Source organism: Cydia strobilella, chromosome 19 (assembly GCF_947568885.1).
Source record: "Cydia strobilella chromosome 19, ilCydStro3.1, whole genome shotgun sequence".
Classification (NCBI taxonomy): Eukaryota; Metazoa; Arthropoda; class Insecta; order Lepidoptera; family Tortricidae; genus Cydia; species Cydia strobilella.
In genome coordinates this window covers 5,625,075-5,644,976 of record NC_086059.1, presented here as the reverse complement: position 1 = coordinate 5,644,976, position 19,902 = coordinate 5,625,075, and the positions used below count along the sequence as shown (strand labels likewise).

The 19,902-nt window shown below is 37.2% G+C and overlaps 1 protein-coding gene across 2 annotated transcripts in view; it reads right to left on the bottom strand.

Moving 5' to 3' along the window:
* LOC134750210 (tetratricopeptide repeat protein 28) overlaps positions 1 to 19,902 on the bottom strand; it is a 109,311-nt gene that overhangs the window by 36,868 nt on the left and 52,541 nt on the right. The window contains exons 5-7 of one of the 2 annotated variants that reach the window (XM_063685341.1): positions 19,210 to 19,412; positions 15,042 to 15,139; positions 1,946 to 2,171 (exon numbers count right to left, since the gene is read on the bottom strand). In XM_063685341.1, coding sequence (XP_063541411.1) covers positions 1,946 to 2,171; positions 15,042 to 15,139; positions 19,210 to 19,412 — 527 coding nt within the window. Of the gene's footprint in view, positions 1 to 1,733; positions 1,864 to 1,945; positions 2,172 to 15,041; positions 15,140 to 19,209; positions 19,413 to 19,902 lie in introns of those variants that run through there. The other variant, XM_063685342.1, reaches the window with a different exon arrangement.

Below are 19,902 nucleotides of genomic sequence, written 5' to 3'. Positions count from 1 at the left end.
CTGCAATGTATAATCGCGTATGGATCTCTAGTCGTCATACATGTTCCATTAAATTGTTAAACGCTCTGTGGCTGAGAATTGAGAATCAATTGGCGATAATTACAACCTCTTAAGCTATTAGACTTTCTACAGTGTTGTAGAATGGAGCCCATGGAAGCAAATAAGTTTAATGGTTTTGCATATAGGCACAGTCGACGTGAAAGGCATGTTTACATTTTTGGACCTTTGCAATAAGTAGCGAAAAATGTGAACATATCTTTGAAGTAGACTGTACATAGGTACTTATGTACATATATAAGATTCTATTTGCATTAAGAAAGTAAAACAAACACGCTTTTATGCCTCTAATAACGTGTAATTTCAATTTATAATGAGCTTTATATTATAATTTCCTCATAGAGTTATCCCGCCGTCGATTTATCCTGCGTGGTTAAACCATTAAGATCTCCCGTGTTTTGACATAGGACGTAAATCGAAGCGCGCCTTCTTTACCTCATACCTTTCTCTAGTGGATTTTTCTGGTGTAAACCGTATTAACAAGAGTACAGGGTGGATTTTCGAGTGGCGGAGCTTGGGAGGTAAGAGATTTAGAAAGTTAGTGCTTGAGTTAACAGTTGCTTAACCTTCCTACGTACTAGAAAGACAAGTAAACAATAAAGACTATACACAGGTAAAAGTGAGATCCCAGTCAAAGCTGTTGTGTTTATTATCGTTGCATATAGATGGCGTGGCGGCCTGGCGGCAAATTTAGTGAGGTCTTCATTCGACATATTTTGTCTCTCTACTCAACACGGTGATCAAATTTAGCCATGAGGTAGAGAGCGAATTGGGGCTAATGTGCGATCCCATATGTTGTTGTTAATTTAGTTATATTCTTTAAGCTACTCGTAATTCCGCCTAACACCATCTATTTGAGGACCAAATGAAGAGATTCGGGTGGTATACATACGAATTTATAATAACAAAATATGTGTCTCGAAACCTAGAAAAAATAAGATAACAATACTCTCATATTTTTCCTTGACATTTCCGGATTTAAATGTCTTTAAACATTGCAAATCTGCGCGTGGCTTCATGCACAAAAAAGTCTATTAGTCGAAGTTAATAAATGTATGGATATTGATAGTCTTTACAACTAAACGGTCGGTGGTACTAGGATGCAAAGTAGCGATTATAGTCGTCATTATATCATTAATAGCTAGCAGGCTAAACAGATGGCCGGAGTTAGTGAAAACGGATAATTGTGTGCGGTAACGTGATAAGTATTGAAATTCTAGTCGTTTTCATGGGAATTTACTACTATGTCGGTACTAAAGGGATGCTAATTACTTAGTGGTCTAGGTATTACAATTACGAGTAAATAGCGCGGTATATTCATGTTCATAGCACTTGAACGGAGGCAAAAATTCATTTAGATTAATAAAGGCACGAAAGGCACCTGTTGACAAAACTTAGATTTTTGAACTAAAAAAACCCGGAGGCGTATTCTGATTGTTAATAACGGGTCATGAATTTGATCTAGATTTGTTATGGATATGATTTAATTTCGTCAGTCAAAATTGATGTGGTTTAAGAAATGTCACTTTTGACACGTTAGCGCATATTTAAAAACCATTGCTGAATGTTTGCAGCGCCAAGATTAAATTGTACTCTGCCGTGTCTTCGTGTAACTTTTGCAATTCTGCTGCATAATTTTGATAGCACCCAATACAGTACCTATCTTTAAAACTAACCTTGCATTTCATAGCCAGCACCAGCTAATGCCGATGCGCTGCATGTCAACGCATCCTTATAAGGGCCTTGGCTAAAGTACGCCGCGACAAGATTCCCATGCGCTCTGCACTCGCCAGCAGTATCACCCAGTGACTTCGCGACGGCTAAGTCTTGCTGCATATAATTGACGAAGGCGTCAAGTTGACTAAGCATATAAAGAATCTTCACTAACCTTGCATTTCATAGCCAGCACCAGCTGATACCGATGCGCTGTCAACGCATCCTTATAAGAGCCTTGGCTAAAGTACGCCGCGCCAAGATTCCCATGCGCTCTGCACTCGCCAGCAGTGTCACCCAATGATTTGGCCACTGCTAAGTCCTGCTGCATATAGTTGATTGCGGCGTCAAGTTGGCTCAGGGCCCAGTGGGCGGAGGACAGGGCGCTGAACACGGAACCCCTGCGGAGAGATGTATGTAATTATTAATATTCAGTAACAGGAAGAATAATGAGGACATTGGGACCCTCCAGAAAGTGTGCTGGAAGAATTGTTTTGTTTTAGAACAAATGGCCTTATCATTAGGTATATTGTATGACACATTACACTTGTAATTTTTTTTCTGAGGTTTTTTTTTCATTTAATGAACATCTTCCTCAAAACTGCATTATTTAAATATCAGTTACACCTAAATGAAGATGTTGGTTTATAATTGGGTGGTTTTATGGATCTGAGCCTTTCTCTTGTATATTTGGTGCAGCCAATCTGAGTGGTAACATTGACAACCATCATCATCTTCCGCGCGATAAATGAGAAAATTAAAAATAAAGTTTTTTAAACTATATCACATGAAAGTTATAAAGTGTTACATATCAAATGAAAGACCATATTTTAAGAATCTCGAAAAAAATTGTTTTGTAAGTTTAAAATAAATAGTTTAGAAGTTATTAAAAAAAATAGACAAAAAATGACCATTCCACCCTCCCTTTATCTCCGAAACTACTGGGTCTAAACTTTTGGAAAAATACACAAAATAGTTCTTTAGTCTTTACCAATAGATGACAGAAAAACCTATTAGAAATGTGCAGACAGACAAGCGTGAGTCGGACTTAATTACTTAGTTTTTGATCAGACCCCTACGGGTTTTTTAAAGACATTTCACACACGTAAGTCACGTTTCACATAAAAAATACATTGTTAAAAATTGTGAAATGTAGGGAACCCTTGGAACGCGAGTCCGACTCGCACTTGGCCGGTATTTTGTTGAGTTTAATGACTATAATTATATTTTTTAAGGCAGTTCTTTCGATAAACGTCAGTAAAGTTTTAATAGGGCAATAAAAATATGCACTCTCTATTTGGAGAGATGAAAGCCAAATAATTGCCAGTAAAATGGAATAATTTAAATACAATAGTAAAAAAGCTACAATTGTTTTAGTGCCTGAAATTATCGTGTGTGTGCTATGCCTATCGCTATCACAAGATAATATCATCGGTATTTATAATCTACACACAGACAAGGAAATATGCACAGTAGTACAGTCGCCATCAGATATATCGGAGCGGCCGAGGTGCTCAAAAATATCTGAACACGCACTTAACGCCTTGACAATAGAGGCGTGTTCAGATATTTGTGAGCACCTTGGCCGCTCCGATATATCTGATGGCGACTGTACATAATTTATGTATTTTTGTTTTTACATAATTAACGAAACAAATAAAATAGATATGGAGACGGATGTTTGTCTCATTCTTTTAAACGACACAAAAATACACGAATGTTTCATTTTAGATATCATCTGTAACTACTACTTGCCATTTGGAAATTTTAGACTAATGCGAAAATGTTTACCATGATCTGCGGTGGCAGCATGGTTGCATTTTTATCGCCTGTCACTATGCCTGTCACTTTCGCACTTACATACTTGTTAGTTGACGAAGTGATTAACGTTAAGTTAATTTTATTATTTTTAAACGCTAAACATGGGAGTTTTATGAGCAAAACTTACCAAATTACATACGATTTCCGCTGCGGTTAGTATTCTGCGTTTAAAGTTTAAACACCAGAGGGCACACCGGTTGCGTGTGTTTAGACGTGCACGTGCGTGTGCGCTAAAATGCTGGAACCGTGCACGCACACGTCACGCAAGTGGTGTGCCGTCTCTTATAAGGATCTTTATATTACAATGCGCACGTCTACGCACACACATTCGGTGTCCACAGGCCTTTATTCCACCATCATAATCAACGAGTATGAGAGTCCATTAAATATTAACGTGTAATCTCAGATTAAATAAGTTTCCAGTTTAGGCTCGCTGAACTAATTAAGCATTCAGTACCCGCTTAACCAGTCCAATGACATTCTTTATTAAGAATAGTCTAATCAAGATACTATTCCGTGTTATAAAAAGCGTACAGTATAATATTGATAATAACTGGCTATAAAGCTGTACAAACATGGGTGTGCATCATCCGGTCCGGGGAATAACTCGTGTGAAAGCGATTAAAACAATCCGAGATAAATATTTTAATTTGTGCCCCGGCTGTACTCCGGTCAACGAAGTATTCGACCTTTTTTTGCTAAGTTCGTGTTATAATTGATGGTTTCCAATCCAATATTTGTCAACAAATATCTAGGTAGTAAGTCAATCTCAATTTATCTACCCTAAGCTGGAGTGGAAGAGAAGTAGAAAAAATAGGCTACTGTCCAAAAACATAAAAAAACGAGGAAACTTTTTTCAAACATGATCGGCCTATCAAATCGTTTTACTTTAGGTACTTTTTTTTTTTTTTAATCTTTATTAGAAAAAGGGTTTATTCACAAAACTTTAGGTACTTGTATTGTATTGTAGTTCGGGCGATTTTCCGCAACTCGACGACTGGCGCGTCTTAAGGTACTTATTATTAATTATTTAGTATATACCTACCTGAATTATATTAGTCACGTTTGAATGTTTCATTTAACGCGCATAAGGGCAGTTTTCTTTTTCATGTAACAATCACGCGTGAAAAGATGATGATAATTGATAAAAACTAGGTACCCTATGTCCATATTAAATTGCATCTAAATCAATTTTTTTTTTAATTTTTTTTACTACTAAGTGTAACTTTTTCCATTTTTTCCTTTAATATGAAATCCATCTAAATCAGTTCAGAGTACTTCAGAGGAGAGGCTTAAAGTGGTAACATACAGAGTTACTTTTGCATTTATAATATTAGTAGGCGAGTCTCGTTAGAGACAATGAGTTTTCCACTTTTCCTTTATTTCTAAGCATTGTTATATTAGTAGGGATGTTGATATTTTAAAGCTAGATTAGCATTATCGTTGACTGGACTAAGGTAAATATTTTAATTTGTGGGCACACTAATGAATCACTGGGCCCGTGTAATTTGACATCACACTTTACACCTCTCAGATCGATCACGTCGATTTCGGGATCCTTATCTTAACTCTAACTTACGTTTAAATATCGGGATAGTGGAATTTTACGGGGGATTTTGTGGTTCTTTTTATTAATTACTGCCACACATGAAGCTTGCCGACTTGAAATTTAGGGGAATTCAGAGAAAGTGGTACTCTTTAATTAAAAAAGTGCCTAATGAGAGTATGAGAGGTTAAAAACCTGATTATTCTGGAACCAATTGGAGCCAAAAGTGATCTGTCTATGGTCACGTTATATTTTTAAATGATTGTAGCGCCATCTGTATACATCTGTGTTTTTTTCCTGGGAGAGTGAGAGAACAAATATCTGATGGCCCGTGAAAGAAAAAAATACATATATATAATTGTTACATATATAATTGTAATGTTATGTAATTGTTATTATGTGGTATTGTATTGCATATATATTGTACTTAGAAGCTGTCGACAACTCCCGTACAACTGTGAGTGTGAATAGGTCTACAGAGGCGCTTTCACTATAGGTACAGTATTTCTTCCGGACTACCTACCTACCTACAGTAAACCTTGTCCTAACCGTTTCGTTATCCTCTAATATGTGTTGATGGTCATGCACAGCAATTAAGGGGCCCACTGACTATCAGTCCGCCGGACGATATCGGCCTGGAATTTTCGGAAATGTCAAATTTTTGTTCTAACTGACAGGCCGATATCGTCCGGCGGACTGCTAGTCAGTGGGCCCCTTTAGGTTAGTAAATTAATATATATGACGAATAAAGTACGTGTATCTACATACCTACTTGTAAAATATCTCTAGTCCAACGAGGCAACGAAAAGGTTATTTCGAAAATATCTCATTCTAAACACCCCACAAACAGGCGGACGTACAGCTATGTCCATAAAAATGTAAATAAGTAGGTACAATGAACATATTTCTGACATGCAAAGGTACAATAAGTATGGAGTAGGGCTCCCGGTATCCGTGTTACACGCCGATACGAATACCCGTGTTCTTAAGACCGGCGGTACTAAGAACCCGGTTTACACGGAACCGCCGGGATTCGAAAACGTTTCGAAGGAACGTTCCCAAGAAACGTATCTCAGACACGTATCTCCGTTTACACGGGTACTTAAGACCGTTCCGAACGGGTCCAAATACTCCGAACCAGTTTGAGCCAATGTACAATGGTAACAAGGTCCACTATTATTATGTTGACTTCAGATGAATTCGTTTGTCGTACGATTTTTAAAGTGAAGCTTTTATTCTATCGCCCCAATTTATTAAGTTAAGATTAAAACCGCGATTTTAATACCGTAAATCGAATTAATTTCCGATTTTTTTTAGTAAATGCCTACAATCCGAAAAAAGTTTCACTTGCATCGTGGTTTCATAAAACCGCACAATTACTTTTTTTTATTGTTTTTAACCGTATTGATAAAACATAGGTACTGAGCCATCTTCCTAATCTTCCTATGTTTAATAGTAGGTATACATAATTTTTATTTTAAACTATTTATATCATTTAATAAAACCGATTGCTTCTAAGCTAATTACAAAAATTTGATATCGATCACAGTTTTTTTTATAATTACATAATGGTATAGTATTTTCGTTAATAATAGGTGTGCAGACAGAATACAATATTTATTAAAAATAACAGTTTAATTATTTCGTGGTTATTTTTATCTCGGAACTATTACTGCTTTGCGAAAACAACAAACCTGCCAACGGCGCAAAAAAGTTATTAGTAGGTACACAAAAGCGGGATTATCGAGTAATTTTACCCAAGAACCATAAAAAACCCATACTACCTTGGATAACTTGCGATAATATTGCTAATTACATTAAGATAGATCTTTAAATTGGTAATCATTCATAATTCACTTTGGGCACTTTCGCACTAGCGTTCAGGTAATAAACTTAAATGCGCACGTTGCCGACCGGTGGTCCATCCATCCATTGTTTTCCAATATCCTTTTGTTTGTCATCGTCGAAAACATGTAGGTTCCCAAACTATTATCACAAGTGTCACCGCCAATAACAAGCTTTATGTCGTTGTAATAAGGTCAAAACATCTGCACAAGAAAATGTTTTCAATTGTTTTGTAGCTGCACCGCACTAAAAAGCGTTTTACTGTGGTAAGAGGTACCTAAAGTAAAAACAATTAGAATTTATTGAGAAGGTGCAATTTTATCAAGTTGATGTTGTTGATGAGTGTTTATTAATAACTATAGCGACCCGCCCCGGCTTCGCATGGAGAGTCAAGCATAATAAAATACATTCTGTAACAAGTATTCACTTCGGAAGCCTAATAATACTAAAAGTTCAATATCCATTTATCTGTCACCACTCACTAGGCTGTATCTCATGAACCGTGATAGCTAGACAGTTGACATTTTTACAGATGTATTTGTACGGAGCCTTCGGTGGGCGAGTCCGACTCGCACTTGTCTGGTTTTTTTTAGAAGTTAATAATGGGTTAATTATTCTTAAAATATAGACAGACAGCCATGACGCACTTTTTTGTAGACCAATGAAAAAGAACAAGTCCACCATACATTGATATCAAATAGATTGGGCAGCGTTTTCGATTAAGCCAGCGTGATTTTTTCTAACTTCATTAGCAAACATCGTCATATTTCTACCAATTTAAACAAAACCTTAACAAAATATACACATAAACATTCCCAAAGAAAAACTTCATTCATAGGTGAGGTCTGGTTATCGCGAACATACAGACAGACATACGGATCCGGCGGGGGACTTTGTTTTATAAGGTTTACCTACATTATATGACAAGAAATACAATTTCATATCATGTTCTTAAATTAAACTTAAAATAAAGAAGCAAGTTAAAATTGTATTTTTTTATAAATACTTACTTAATGCCAATTTCGAACATTAGTTTGACTTCCTGTCTACATACTGAACTCGATGGTTCTAATATTTTTTTTAAATAGGTACTAGCAGGTTTTTATATTATATTGCTAACCCGCAACGTAAAAAAAAGTTGCTATTTAAAGTGCTATATAAAATACTATACTTTGATAAGAAGCGTAAATACTCTTAATACCTATTGCAAGCAAAAACTACATGCTCAAGAAAGGAGTTTCTAAACCGTTTATTGAATTTCGACTCTATGACCCACGGAACAAGGTTAAATATGACAGAAACTCGTCATGAATCTTTTGTCTATTCATTTGTAGCTGGCGTTCGTTCCTTCGCTACTATCGTCAAGGACGTGTCCGGAGCCACGGATAAATAAGATACGTATCTTCGAATACCCGTTTATCCGTGTACACGGGTCTTAACTACACGTTTCTTAATTAAACGTGTGGAACGGGCCAGAAAACCGTTTACGTATTATTCGGAAACGGGTATTCGAAACGTGTAAACGAAACACGGATTCGACCGCGAGCCCTAGTATGGAGCGCGCCATAAAAGAGTCGCTTTACTATAGCAGGACTTACACAACCAGTGATGAGATTATATACACAGAATAATCCCCGGGAACATTTTCTTTTTCCCGGCAATGTTACCCAAACAATGGAACTTTGGATAGAATAGCAACGATTTAGTTCGTGTTATTGTTTTTTATTTTAAAATAAGTTTTTACTGGATTTAACGATCACCTTAAGCTGTTAATAACTCAAAAAATAATAACATAAAATTGAATCTGGCATGCCGTGCCGCTGTCACAGGCACAATCGTATATGCTTATTACAGACGCCTTAAATATAGGTATAGGTACATTCCAAAGTAATCAATTAAGGGCCACTTTGTTATGAAATTTATGGGTACACAGTAATAAAATTTCAAAACAAACTCATATAACATTAACCTTAACAAAATACAGAATAATTATAATATTACCGTCGAAGAAATTTTCCCGAAACTTCACATCACTATACGTAAATATACTCGCCTTTACCACTAAAGTAATTTATTACTCCTAAAATCTATTTCCAGCCCAATCCACAGGTCCATCAACGTTCTAGGAGATAGGCATCAAAAATAAATGTCCCATTTATCGTGAGTGGGCCTCATAATATAAGCAACTTAATTGATATTTCGTGGACTTTATGTAGCTGCAATAAGGTCTAGGTTAAATGTGTCGTCGACGGTACTGAATACTTGAATAGGGATGTCCCGAGTGGCTCCGATCCATCAACAAGAGATAGGATCTCGGAGTGAGGTGAGGTGTGGGTTTCGACGCCGAAGACCGGGCTAGCACTATATTGTCCATCTTTATTATTACTGTTTGTTACTTTTGACGATCATTAAACCACTTCAAAACAGGTAGGTTCTCAATTCACCTGGATATTGTTTATGTATTTTTCCCGATTTCTCGAAGGCGGTTAAACATCTGCAAAACTATTATTTTGTTTGAAAGTTGGTCCACTAATTGTTATCAAGTCAGTGTCTGGCACAGCCATAGTGTTTTGAGTATTTTTTTTTGTCAATTCGTGCATTTTCTCTCGTAAAGCAAGTAAAGCAACATTTGTTGAGGTTGGACTGCTGATAAAGACCGTACAATGACATGCACTTGAATTTATGAAGTCAGTTATTTTTTGTCATGTAATATTTAGCATAAAGTATCAGGATATGAAAGTTACATTTATATAGTCGCCCGTTGAAATGTGCTAAAGCTAAAGGGCTTGATCATAAAGACCGCCTTAAGGTATACTATACATATACAAAGATAGATATAACTCCGTAATAGATGGATACAGTCTAAGGAAAAAACGTGCCTCGGAAATCACGAAAATTTGATTCTCGATCAGATGGCGCCACTAGCTTTGGCCTACTCTCATATAGAGGGCGTTGACGGTTTCGTTTGTTATTTATAATTTTAACGCATATCCGTTAAAGAACATGGGTCAAAATCTTAAAAAAATAATTAATGCAAATAAAAAAAAATCATTTGTCCATATTTAAATACATTTTAACGTAATTTTATAAATCTTCATTTTTAGTTTTAAAGTGTGTCGATAGATGGCAGTGAATTTACAGTGGTTACAAAATTTACTATGACAGTACCGTTCTATCTTATTATATCCTCTTTGCTATATATAAGGCCAGTTTATAACGGCCCTTGAGTGCTAAAACCAAATCAAATGTATTCTATTGTCGTCGTGACTCTAAAACGGAATTGGCACCTCCAAATGACCAGTATTATATTTATTGCTAGTTAGTCGAAGTTCTTGGTATTACTATTATTATATGACTTCTAGTTTCATGAAAACGATGTGTGATTAGAGAGCACTTTATACTGGCTTTGCTGTACTTTTTGTGTTGTGGTTTAGTATGGGAATTGAACCTACAGGGTCGTGCAGCAAAGTGGTCATTGTCAAGTATCATTCCTGCACTGAACCTAACTGTGTAAATGAACAGGACAGGAGTAAGGGTTATGGGGTTTTGGGTCTTGTTACTCTTGTTATTTCTATTTAAGTAATCGTACGTTAGGTCATTTTGTTTAAATTTAGGTACTTATAGTTCAGGTGCAATAACTGTTTCTGGTCAGCTTCCTAACCAAGTTTATTTGCATATTAAATTATAGTTTCGTTCTAAGCAAACTCCTACCTCAGAATCACCGCGAGACTACTTTAACTACTTTACAGTTTTACATTAAAAAAAACTATTACAGTTCAGTGATAGGGCTATAGTCATTTATTAATACGAATTAAGTTCACCTAATTTAATTTACGACTACGTATCTCAACAATCAATGGTATCATGTTAGGCCTGTTTCAGAACTAACATGCCAGCGACTGTAGATCAAAGGGCAGATTCAGTCAGATCAGGGCTTATTCATTAATTAGATTGAAGCTGAAGAAATTGTAGACATTCACAGATACAAAGATTTGACTGCCGGTGTGGACTTGGGGCTAGTGGTACATATAGTCAATATCAAAAGAAGCGGATTAGACTATGCGCCAAAAGTATATGTACCATTCTCTGAAAGCTAAACGTAAGTCTCTATATGTTGCAATGCCCTTGCCCTTCACGCAAGCAAGCGGTGTGCCGTCTCACATAAGGATCTGTATATTACAACGCGCACGCACCCGTCACGCAAGCAAGCGGTGTGCCGTCTCACATAAGGATCTGTATATTACAACGCACACGCACCCGTCACGCAAGCAAGCGGTGTGCCGTCTCACATAAGGATCTGTATATTACAACGCGCACGCACCCGTCACGCAAGCAAGCGGTGTGCCGTCTCACATAAGGATCTGTATATTACAACGCACACGCACCCGTCACGCAAGCAAGCGGTGTGCCGTCTCACATAAGGATCTGTATATTACAACATTTACAACGCGCACGTGCACTTCTACGCAAACGCACCTAGTGTGCACAGGCCTTTAGAGGGTAGCAGATACTTTTGGTGCGTTGTTCCATCCGCAACTAAAAATCATGAGTGTACGAAACCGCCTGTCATCGGCATACATAGGTAATATTAAGTTTGTAAAAAATGCCTATATGAAAAGTTTGACAGTTCTGTATGGGATGATAGCTGTCGTCGCCATAATATTTAATGTTGATCATAACCCTTGCTAAAGTTCAATACTATCCTTTTCAAACACCTATGAAAAGGTCTCCCATTCCATTCGATTGATGTCAATTTTAATTTTGACCAATGAAAAAAATTGACGATCCAAGAAACAAACCCTAATAACGTCCCAGATTAGGTTTTATGTCAAAGAGACCTCCGACAAAGTTTACTGCATTGAAGCGCATTCCAATTAACATAAACGTCGAAGTGACAAGATTTGTATGAATTAAACCGATTTAAAGGATCCATTTAAATCGAGGAATTCCTTTAAACTCGATTCACACGAATAATTGCAAAAGGTCTCAGTAAGGTGCGGTCTCGTACGGTATTGCTAATGATGTGCTTTCGCGAGAATATTGCTGTGTTTTTACTTTTATTAAACTTTTAAACGGGTCGCTTTATAGGGAAATTCTGATCAAAATAAATCATTTCCATTGCTATCGAATGCATTTCTACCATACCTACGTTGGCGTTGTTTACGATTGTAATCTTGGCCATAAAATTGTCATAGCGTCCGACTATCAAGCGAGCACTTGTCATCAGTTTTATATGACATATCTATCCCAGACAGACTTTAAAAAAAAGATATTTATGGCCGATATCACATCACTAGACTTAATCCCTATCAAAGGCAGTTTATGATTCCATTAAACAACCGTTAGCGGAATAAGTGTCCCACGGCATGAGTTAGCGCATTCACACGAGACCGTAACGACTCCGACCCGACGTGGATTATGGTGATAAGTATAAGAGCTGTGCTGCGTAGCATCATGAACCTAGTTCACAGAATATACAGGACGTTTTGAGCCGTAGACTTGTTTTACGAGGTGAATATCGGCAGGTGACAACAAAAACTCACTAATTAAAAAAAAAAAACACAAAAATCAACCTTGGTTTTGTACAACATTGGCTCACTATGGATTTGAACTTGTAGTAGTTATTAGTGACTTTCTGGTGGTCACCTGACGATATACATAATAGGTCATACTGAGCAAGGTTTAACTACTATGGGACCAACACCAAAAATACGAAAAAAAAAACTCGCTTTTTCATACATTTGGCTGAGAAGAGGCTGATTGCTTATGTTTTCTATGGGGGATACAAATTATTTGTGATTTTTTGGTTGGTCCCATAATAAATTATAGGTATATTATCACGTCAATAACTCAACTTCCCATCTGTACTGGAAACGGAAGAGACACTCATCAAATCCCATATAGACACAATTTACACCTTATTTTGGATACAATCAGTAAATAACCAGAAGAACATTGGATTCTAAAATACCTACATAACAACGCTATTTCAAGATTTAAGACAAAACTATTCTCAATAATATACATGCGAAAAGCAATGAATCATTCTTCATCATAAGACCCCGAGTTGACCCTCCTTCATCGGAGCTGTACAATTCACAATACCTTTTGTTTCGACTTAAAACCCATACCAGTATAACTTGGCTCGAGATTTGTAACAGTTACGTGTAATTAGAAGTCAGATTTACAATGGTCTTGAGTGGAAAACTAATCGTAAGTATTACTAGTGACAACAGGGTGTTGCTTTAACGCCAGGTGAGGCCGAATACATGGCCTGTACGCAACACCTAGCCGACATTATATCCATATAAATAATATATAATATTTCCTTTATGCTGTATTAGTAAATTCTCTATAAAACTACCAATAAAACGAGTTTCTAGTCCCATGTGAATTGTGCTAACTGAAAGACTCCATACCTACTTAATTTTAATGAAAGTTCAGAGGTCGATTAAGCATTAAAATAAGCACACGTACTATAAATCTAAAGTCGCATAATCTCTGACAATTAATATAATGTAAGTATTAGAAGGAAATTACTGCAACGACAGTTAAAGCTAGAGCTAGTAAAAGGACATGTAGTATTGGAGCCACGGGTAATTTGAATTATCAAATTTCTAGCCGTTTGGTTTAGTTATATCATAATACATACTCTAGCATAACTTTGTCAGATGTAGGTACGAGACGAATAGGTTAATAGAGAGAAATGAGGGGCTTTATGAAAATAATATCGAAATAAATTTAGGAGTAATAGACTTTTGTCGTTTCCGCTTTGGTTTTTAGTTATTCTAGGAACTGCATTGGTAAGAATGTTACCGCAAAAGTAACTAACTACCTCTAGACTATAGTTTGGTATCTTAAAACAGGTTGTAAACCTACGAAACCTGGATGTCCGGAAGAAGATAACTGACTACGCTACACCACTATATTGATTGCTACAAATTGAAATGGATAGCCAATACCGTAAAGTATGAGAGCGAAATCATTTATTATTTGATATTCTTTAGCAAAGTACCGAGTATCTAATTACCGGACAGGAACAGTAGATTACAGCCCGCCGATATCCAATAAATAACACTTTCGTCGATAAATCAAACCTTCAAAATTCCGCCAAAGATATCCGTTCCATTTAAGAACGTACATATTATAAATTATCCCACTGTCATTCGATACATACGCCGCGGTTCAAGAGAATATCACCTTTAGTAACACTGGTGCTTATGACTAGTAACGTAGTATTCTTATGAGAATAATTTGCGTTTTCCTTTGTAAAAATGTATTTAAGTTTAGTTGGCGTTTATATCATTGTTAATGATGCCCTAATACGTATGGCTGCGCTTAGCGACATAAGCGACATTCACTCTTAAACCCATTTTTTATAAGCGATATGTCTTGTAAAGCCATAAGCGCCCTCTCGGATGATGGTAGTTTTATTTCGTATTGCCAAGTATGGATAGCGATTAAAAATGTTACATTTAATGAATGCGGTTTCGCGGGTAGCGTTAAATCATCCAATTTGGCTGTGGGTTTGAGAGGAAGTGTGAAAGGCGATTAATAATGATGTTTAGTAATGGTTGCTTATCTCTGAAATGCTGACTGCATGCGGCATTGGTTTAGATTTGCTTCGTGACTTGATATGTCGCCACTTATGAGGTAATGGTAAGTGTTTTTTTAAGTAACGCTCAGCTGAATTAGTAGAGGTACAATGGGACTATAAAACTGCCAATTTTTATGTTCATGTCGGACATTATGTAATTGTGACCACTGATAACACTGAAGGTGGGCACTGTTTTCGAGATTATTACTATTACTTAAGGTAAATATGGGGATGACCGGCATATAAAATGTATTGCAGGAAAGGTATTCTTTATGTGGAGTATAGGTATGTACAAACGCAAGAGTTAAAAGCGACAAAGAGAGTGTAGCCGCCGGTCTTACCTTATAGACGGTCTTCTCACAATGACCTCACATTGATCTCTGATTTGTATCATGTCTTTTATTGCGGTGTGCAACGGCAATAAAGATGAGTGTATTATACTTAAAGTATAGGTACTCTTACCGTAGTTTGAGAGAGCAGGAGCCGATCCTCAGGGCAGCTTCGAGCACGGTGACGGCGGCCTGGTACTGCCCTGCTGCCAGCAGTTCTTGCCCCACTACCTGGAAACAACTATGTTGTCAGATTTGGACAAAATTTGTACACGCGACTTTTTTTGACGGTTTATCACACTTAACAATGTTTGTTTTTATACTACGACGGGGTCGACGAGGACTGCGGACTTTAATTGTTACTCTAGCTAGGGATGTTAAACTTTCGTTGCCTACCTTGAATACCAAGACCATGCATTTTTAGGTTGTAAAATATATTTATTTTAAAACTTTGACACACAATTTTTTTAAATCGTTTTTTCACAATTTGTGCCATTTTCAATTAAAAGGGTACTTATTGTCGCTTGTCAGTAAGGCGCTATTTCCATATATAGGTAGCTTTAATTAGAAATCAACCTTATCGACAACCGACAATCTGGTACCTTTTGGTTGAAAACGTCACATTTATTCATTTTTATATAGGGTAAGTTAGAATTATATAGTATCTGGGAGGAATTCAAAAAGCCTTAAAACATACGGAATTGAAACTTTAATATGATACCTTAGCTGCATTACTTGCATTTAAGTGTTAATACTAATCACTAATTAATACCTATAAAGCTTGACGATTGTTTAAAAACAGAGTATGTAAAAAATGCAAATGTAAGTAGACCAAAGAGAATGAAAATATAAACCACAAAAAACAGTTCAGTCTGTTTTTGTGCATCGTCTCAGCTTCAAGGATGTCGTCATGTAATAAAAAAACAGTCCTACAATTATGTATAATACCGGACTAGCAAATTAATTCGACCTCACCGATGTTGGAGGTACAAATATCCACAAAGTAATGAAATAACTAAGATTGCCTTTGGATTCAATGTGAGCTTCGCATGATAATTCGTCCTTAATCGGCGCTTTCGGTAGTCTCAGTTCTCGTTTTTATATCATTACTGGCAACATTACAATAAACTAATACTTCCAAATGCGAAATTGAGTATCACGGCTCCTTGCAAAAAGCGGGACGAATTTTTAAGGACCCATTATGGCTTCCATTACGATCACCGCTCTAAAACATTTTACTAACGATTTGAGGTTATTTTCGTATAAAGTAATAAACACTCGGATATTTGGGAACACCCACATAGCCTGTACTTTATAGCCTACAAATTTATAAGAAAATGTGACAAAAATATAAAATTGATCACTCGCTGATAAACGTTTGCGGAATTTGTATCGGCGAAGAAACTGCTCCGATAAGCTCCGAGGCCATAAATGTGGAAATAAAACCCCAACATTAACACACTCGTAATGTGGATAGAGGGGCACTTTAACATTATAGATGTTAAGACATGAATGGTAAAAAACCGGCCAAGTGCGAGTCGGACTCGCGCACGAAGGGTTCCGTACCATTAAGCAAAAAACTGCAAAAAAAAATCACGTTTGTTGTATGGTAGCCTACCATACCATTTATATTTTTGTCACATTTTCTTATAAATTCGTAGGCTATAAAGTACAGGCTATGTGGGTGTTCCCAAATGTCCGAGTGTTTGGTAGCCCCACTTAAATATTTATTTTATTCTGTTTTTAGTATTGGTTGCTATAGCGGCAACAGAAATACATCATATGTGAAAATTTCAACTGTCTAGCTATCACGGTTCATGAGATACAGCCTGGTGACAGACGGACAGAGAGACAGCGGAGTCTTAGTAAATAGCATAGAGTAACTTATACTAGAGCGGTACTGTCATAGTAAATTTTGTAACCCCAGTAAATTCACTGCCATCTGTCGACACACTTTAAAACTAAAAATGAAGATTTATAAAAATACGATAGAATGTATTTAAACATAGATAAACGTTTTTTTTTATTTGCATTAATTATTTTTATGATTTTGACCCATGTTCTTTCACTGATATGCGTTAAAATTGTTAAATAACAAACGAAACCGTCAACGCCATCTATACGACTGTAGGCCAAAACTAGTAGCGCCCTCTGAACGAGAATCAAATTTTCTTGATTTTCGAGGCACGTTTTTTCCTTAGACTGTATCCATCTATTACGGAGTTATATCTATCTTTGGTAAATAGGAACCCTAAAAATAAAAGTGCTTGTTGTTTACGTTTTGGAAGTAATAACCGATAATGAGGCTTTCGCGAGTACTGCTCAACAATCGGTATTGGGAATAGACACATCACTATAGCGCGGCAAGGACTTGCCAGATAGCCATTGCCGTAATGGCGTCGCCTGGTAGAGTTTCCCAAGTTATGTCTGTTTTATTGTATTAAATCCTTTATTTGATGATGATTGGTCTATTACTTTAACAGAAGCGACACATTTAAGTACCTATAGGTACTTAATAGTATCCTAACCGAACCGATCTTAAGCGAAGCATGTCGCATTTTTAGGGTTTTGTAGCTATGGCAAAAACGGAACCCTTGCCGTGTCGTCAAGCCCGCTGCCTATCTGTCCGTCCGTCTGAATCTGAAGCCTTCCGAACATTGTTGATAAGGCGCTTATTATAGTAATGAGGTTTCCGGATGCGGCGGCGCTGGCGGCGCTGCTTAATAATTGGTAAGTACCTATGTAAAGAATGATACTATACGATAATTGGCTGGTAGAAAATTTTCTGTTCGGTCGGTGTAAGTCCGCAAATATTCTCAATCTTGTAAATATAGTTTGTCAAAGGACTGTCTCATTTCAAACATAGATAGAGAGAATTATACTATCTTTGTCTTACACTAGTACTAGCACCCAAAAGAAAGGGATGAGTATAGTTTTTTTTGTTCTTATTTACTGACAAGATTTGCTTGACCAGCTATAAATAATGTTCCCAAAACAAACAACACTACCGCCGCTACTAATAAGTAGCGGCCATTTTGTGGCAGTAGGCCGCCATTTCGAGCATCCACGTCCCGCTGCCGATCAACTCAACTGTCGTGCAGATTGTATGTAAATTCACCCGGGCCGCGTATTTATGGCGCTCTGATCACTCAGCCCCATTGTCTGAGTTAAATGCGCCGAAAAATACTCAGATGTCGCCGGATTCACCAGCGGAATGTATGCAAATGTGCTCTCTGTATGGGGTGGTTAAAGCCAAACTTATCGGGGATCGGCTTTATTTGCTTCTTTTTGCTTTAATTAATGTTGTTAAATGTAACTAGCTGCTTAATCTTCAAGCATCGCACCAAGTATAAACACGTTCTTGGATATAAAATGATTGAATTGTCAGTGACGCCGACATTATTAGGTTAGGTATACGAGTACCTATGCGCTGATAGGTACAAAAGCATTATACCTAATAGCAAAGCTAACAAGCAATGCAACATTCGAAAGAGAGACCTGTCCGTTCTCATGTTAGAATGTTCATTGATTGACACTAACAAAGGGCATCGTTGTATTAAACTACATGGGACTCAAATCATGCGAACAAGACTCGCTGGCCGCATAAGAAAATGCCTTTGGAAAGGTTTTAAATAAAGTGAGTGACAACGATATTTCCGGAGATATCCACGTTAATGGCGGACATTATTTCGGGATCGGTCGCGTATCAGATGCCATTTAAACAGGACTCGGTGGACAGCTTAAATAAGTTAAATTCGCATCGACAGGAGCCTCACGATTCTCACAGTATTGTATTAAACTTTAGTGCCTACTTACGAGACCTTTTTTGGTAAAAAAGTGGCGAGTTGTTGACAAAAATTACACGTGTTGAGAGAGGTAAATTGTAGTTGCATATGTACATGTCGTGTGCGTTTCTTTATATAGGTAAAATAATTGTTTATAGTATAGGTATTAGGTACGATTTGACTCAAAGTCCTTCTTACCAAATTAGCAGCGGTTTCTTCATTTTACTTTTAAGGGGGCATAAGTTCATGGTAAAACAAAAGTAGCCCTCCTCTTCTCGGAGCATTCCACAAAATTGTCTACTATTGTTCGGTACAAATGCGATTTTTCTGAAGATTTGCAGATATAGGAGTTTTTTCTGTCACAACACAATGGACGTTAAAGAAATATAGGTAATTTACGAAATAAAATTCTACCCAAACTGTTATTTCAGTATTACAAACCCATACAGATTGGGTAGAAGAGTGTGAACAAAAGTTAGTATTTGGGATATTAAAAAACAGGGATTAGGTACTTACCGATATCAATACGAACGGGCTCTGATCTAGCTTCATCGCTTCCAGCTGCCTGAAGGTGGGTTCCAGTGTAGTGCGCAGGGGAGACTTGAGAGAAGCCTCGACCAGGGCAGCGAGGAGCTGCCGGGACGCCGGCTCCACGCCCAGGCCTGAGCTGAAGGCCGCCAGGGCTTCGCCGTGGCGCCCGAGACATTGGAGAGCCACGCCTGTAAGCAATGAAAAAAAATTACCCTTTTCTTATCTAGATGTCGGCGGCCGCTCGTAAAATCGACGGATCCTATTTCTGGACAGTTTGCTATTCGGGCATCTTATTTGAATCAACCTAACGAACCTATCCTACATATTTATTGGTTTAATGTGACTACTGTCAAAACATCACAGGAACTTCGATCAAAATCAAATCAAAATCGTTTATTTGTTCGTTCAAAATCGTTTATTTGGCGGCGATCGGCCGCCGTCATAATATAGAGTATCTAGAACTAGGAAAAGTAAACTGCCGTTTGTGTGCGTTTGTAGATTATTTTCTAGAGTCGGAATAAGATAGAATGTCAAGAAAGTAAGTACGTAGTTATAGTTTCTTGTAGTGTAGCATCAGCTACTGTGTGATATGGTGGATTAGGTACAACGAAAATATTCGCAAGCAGGAAAAACAACACCCGTTACCAATTATATTCTGAACGAAAAATACCGTCATTT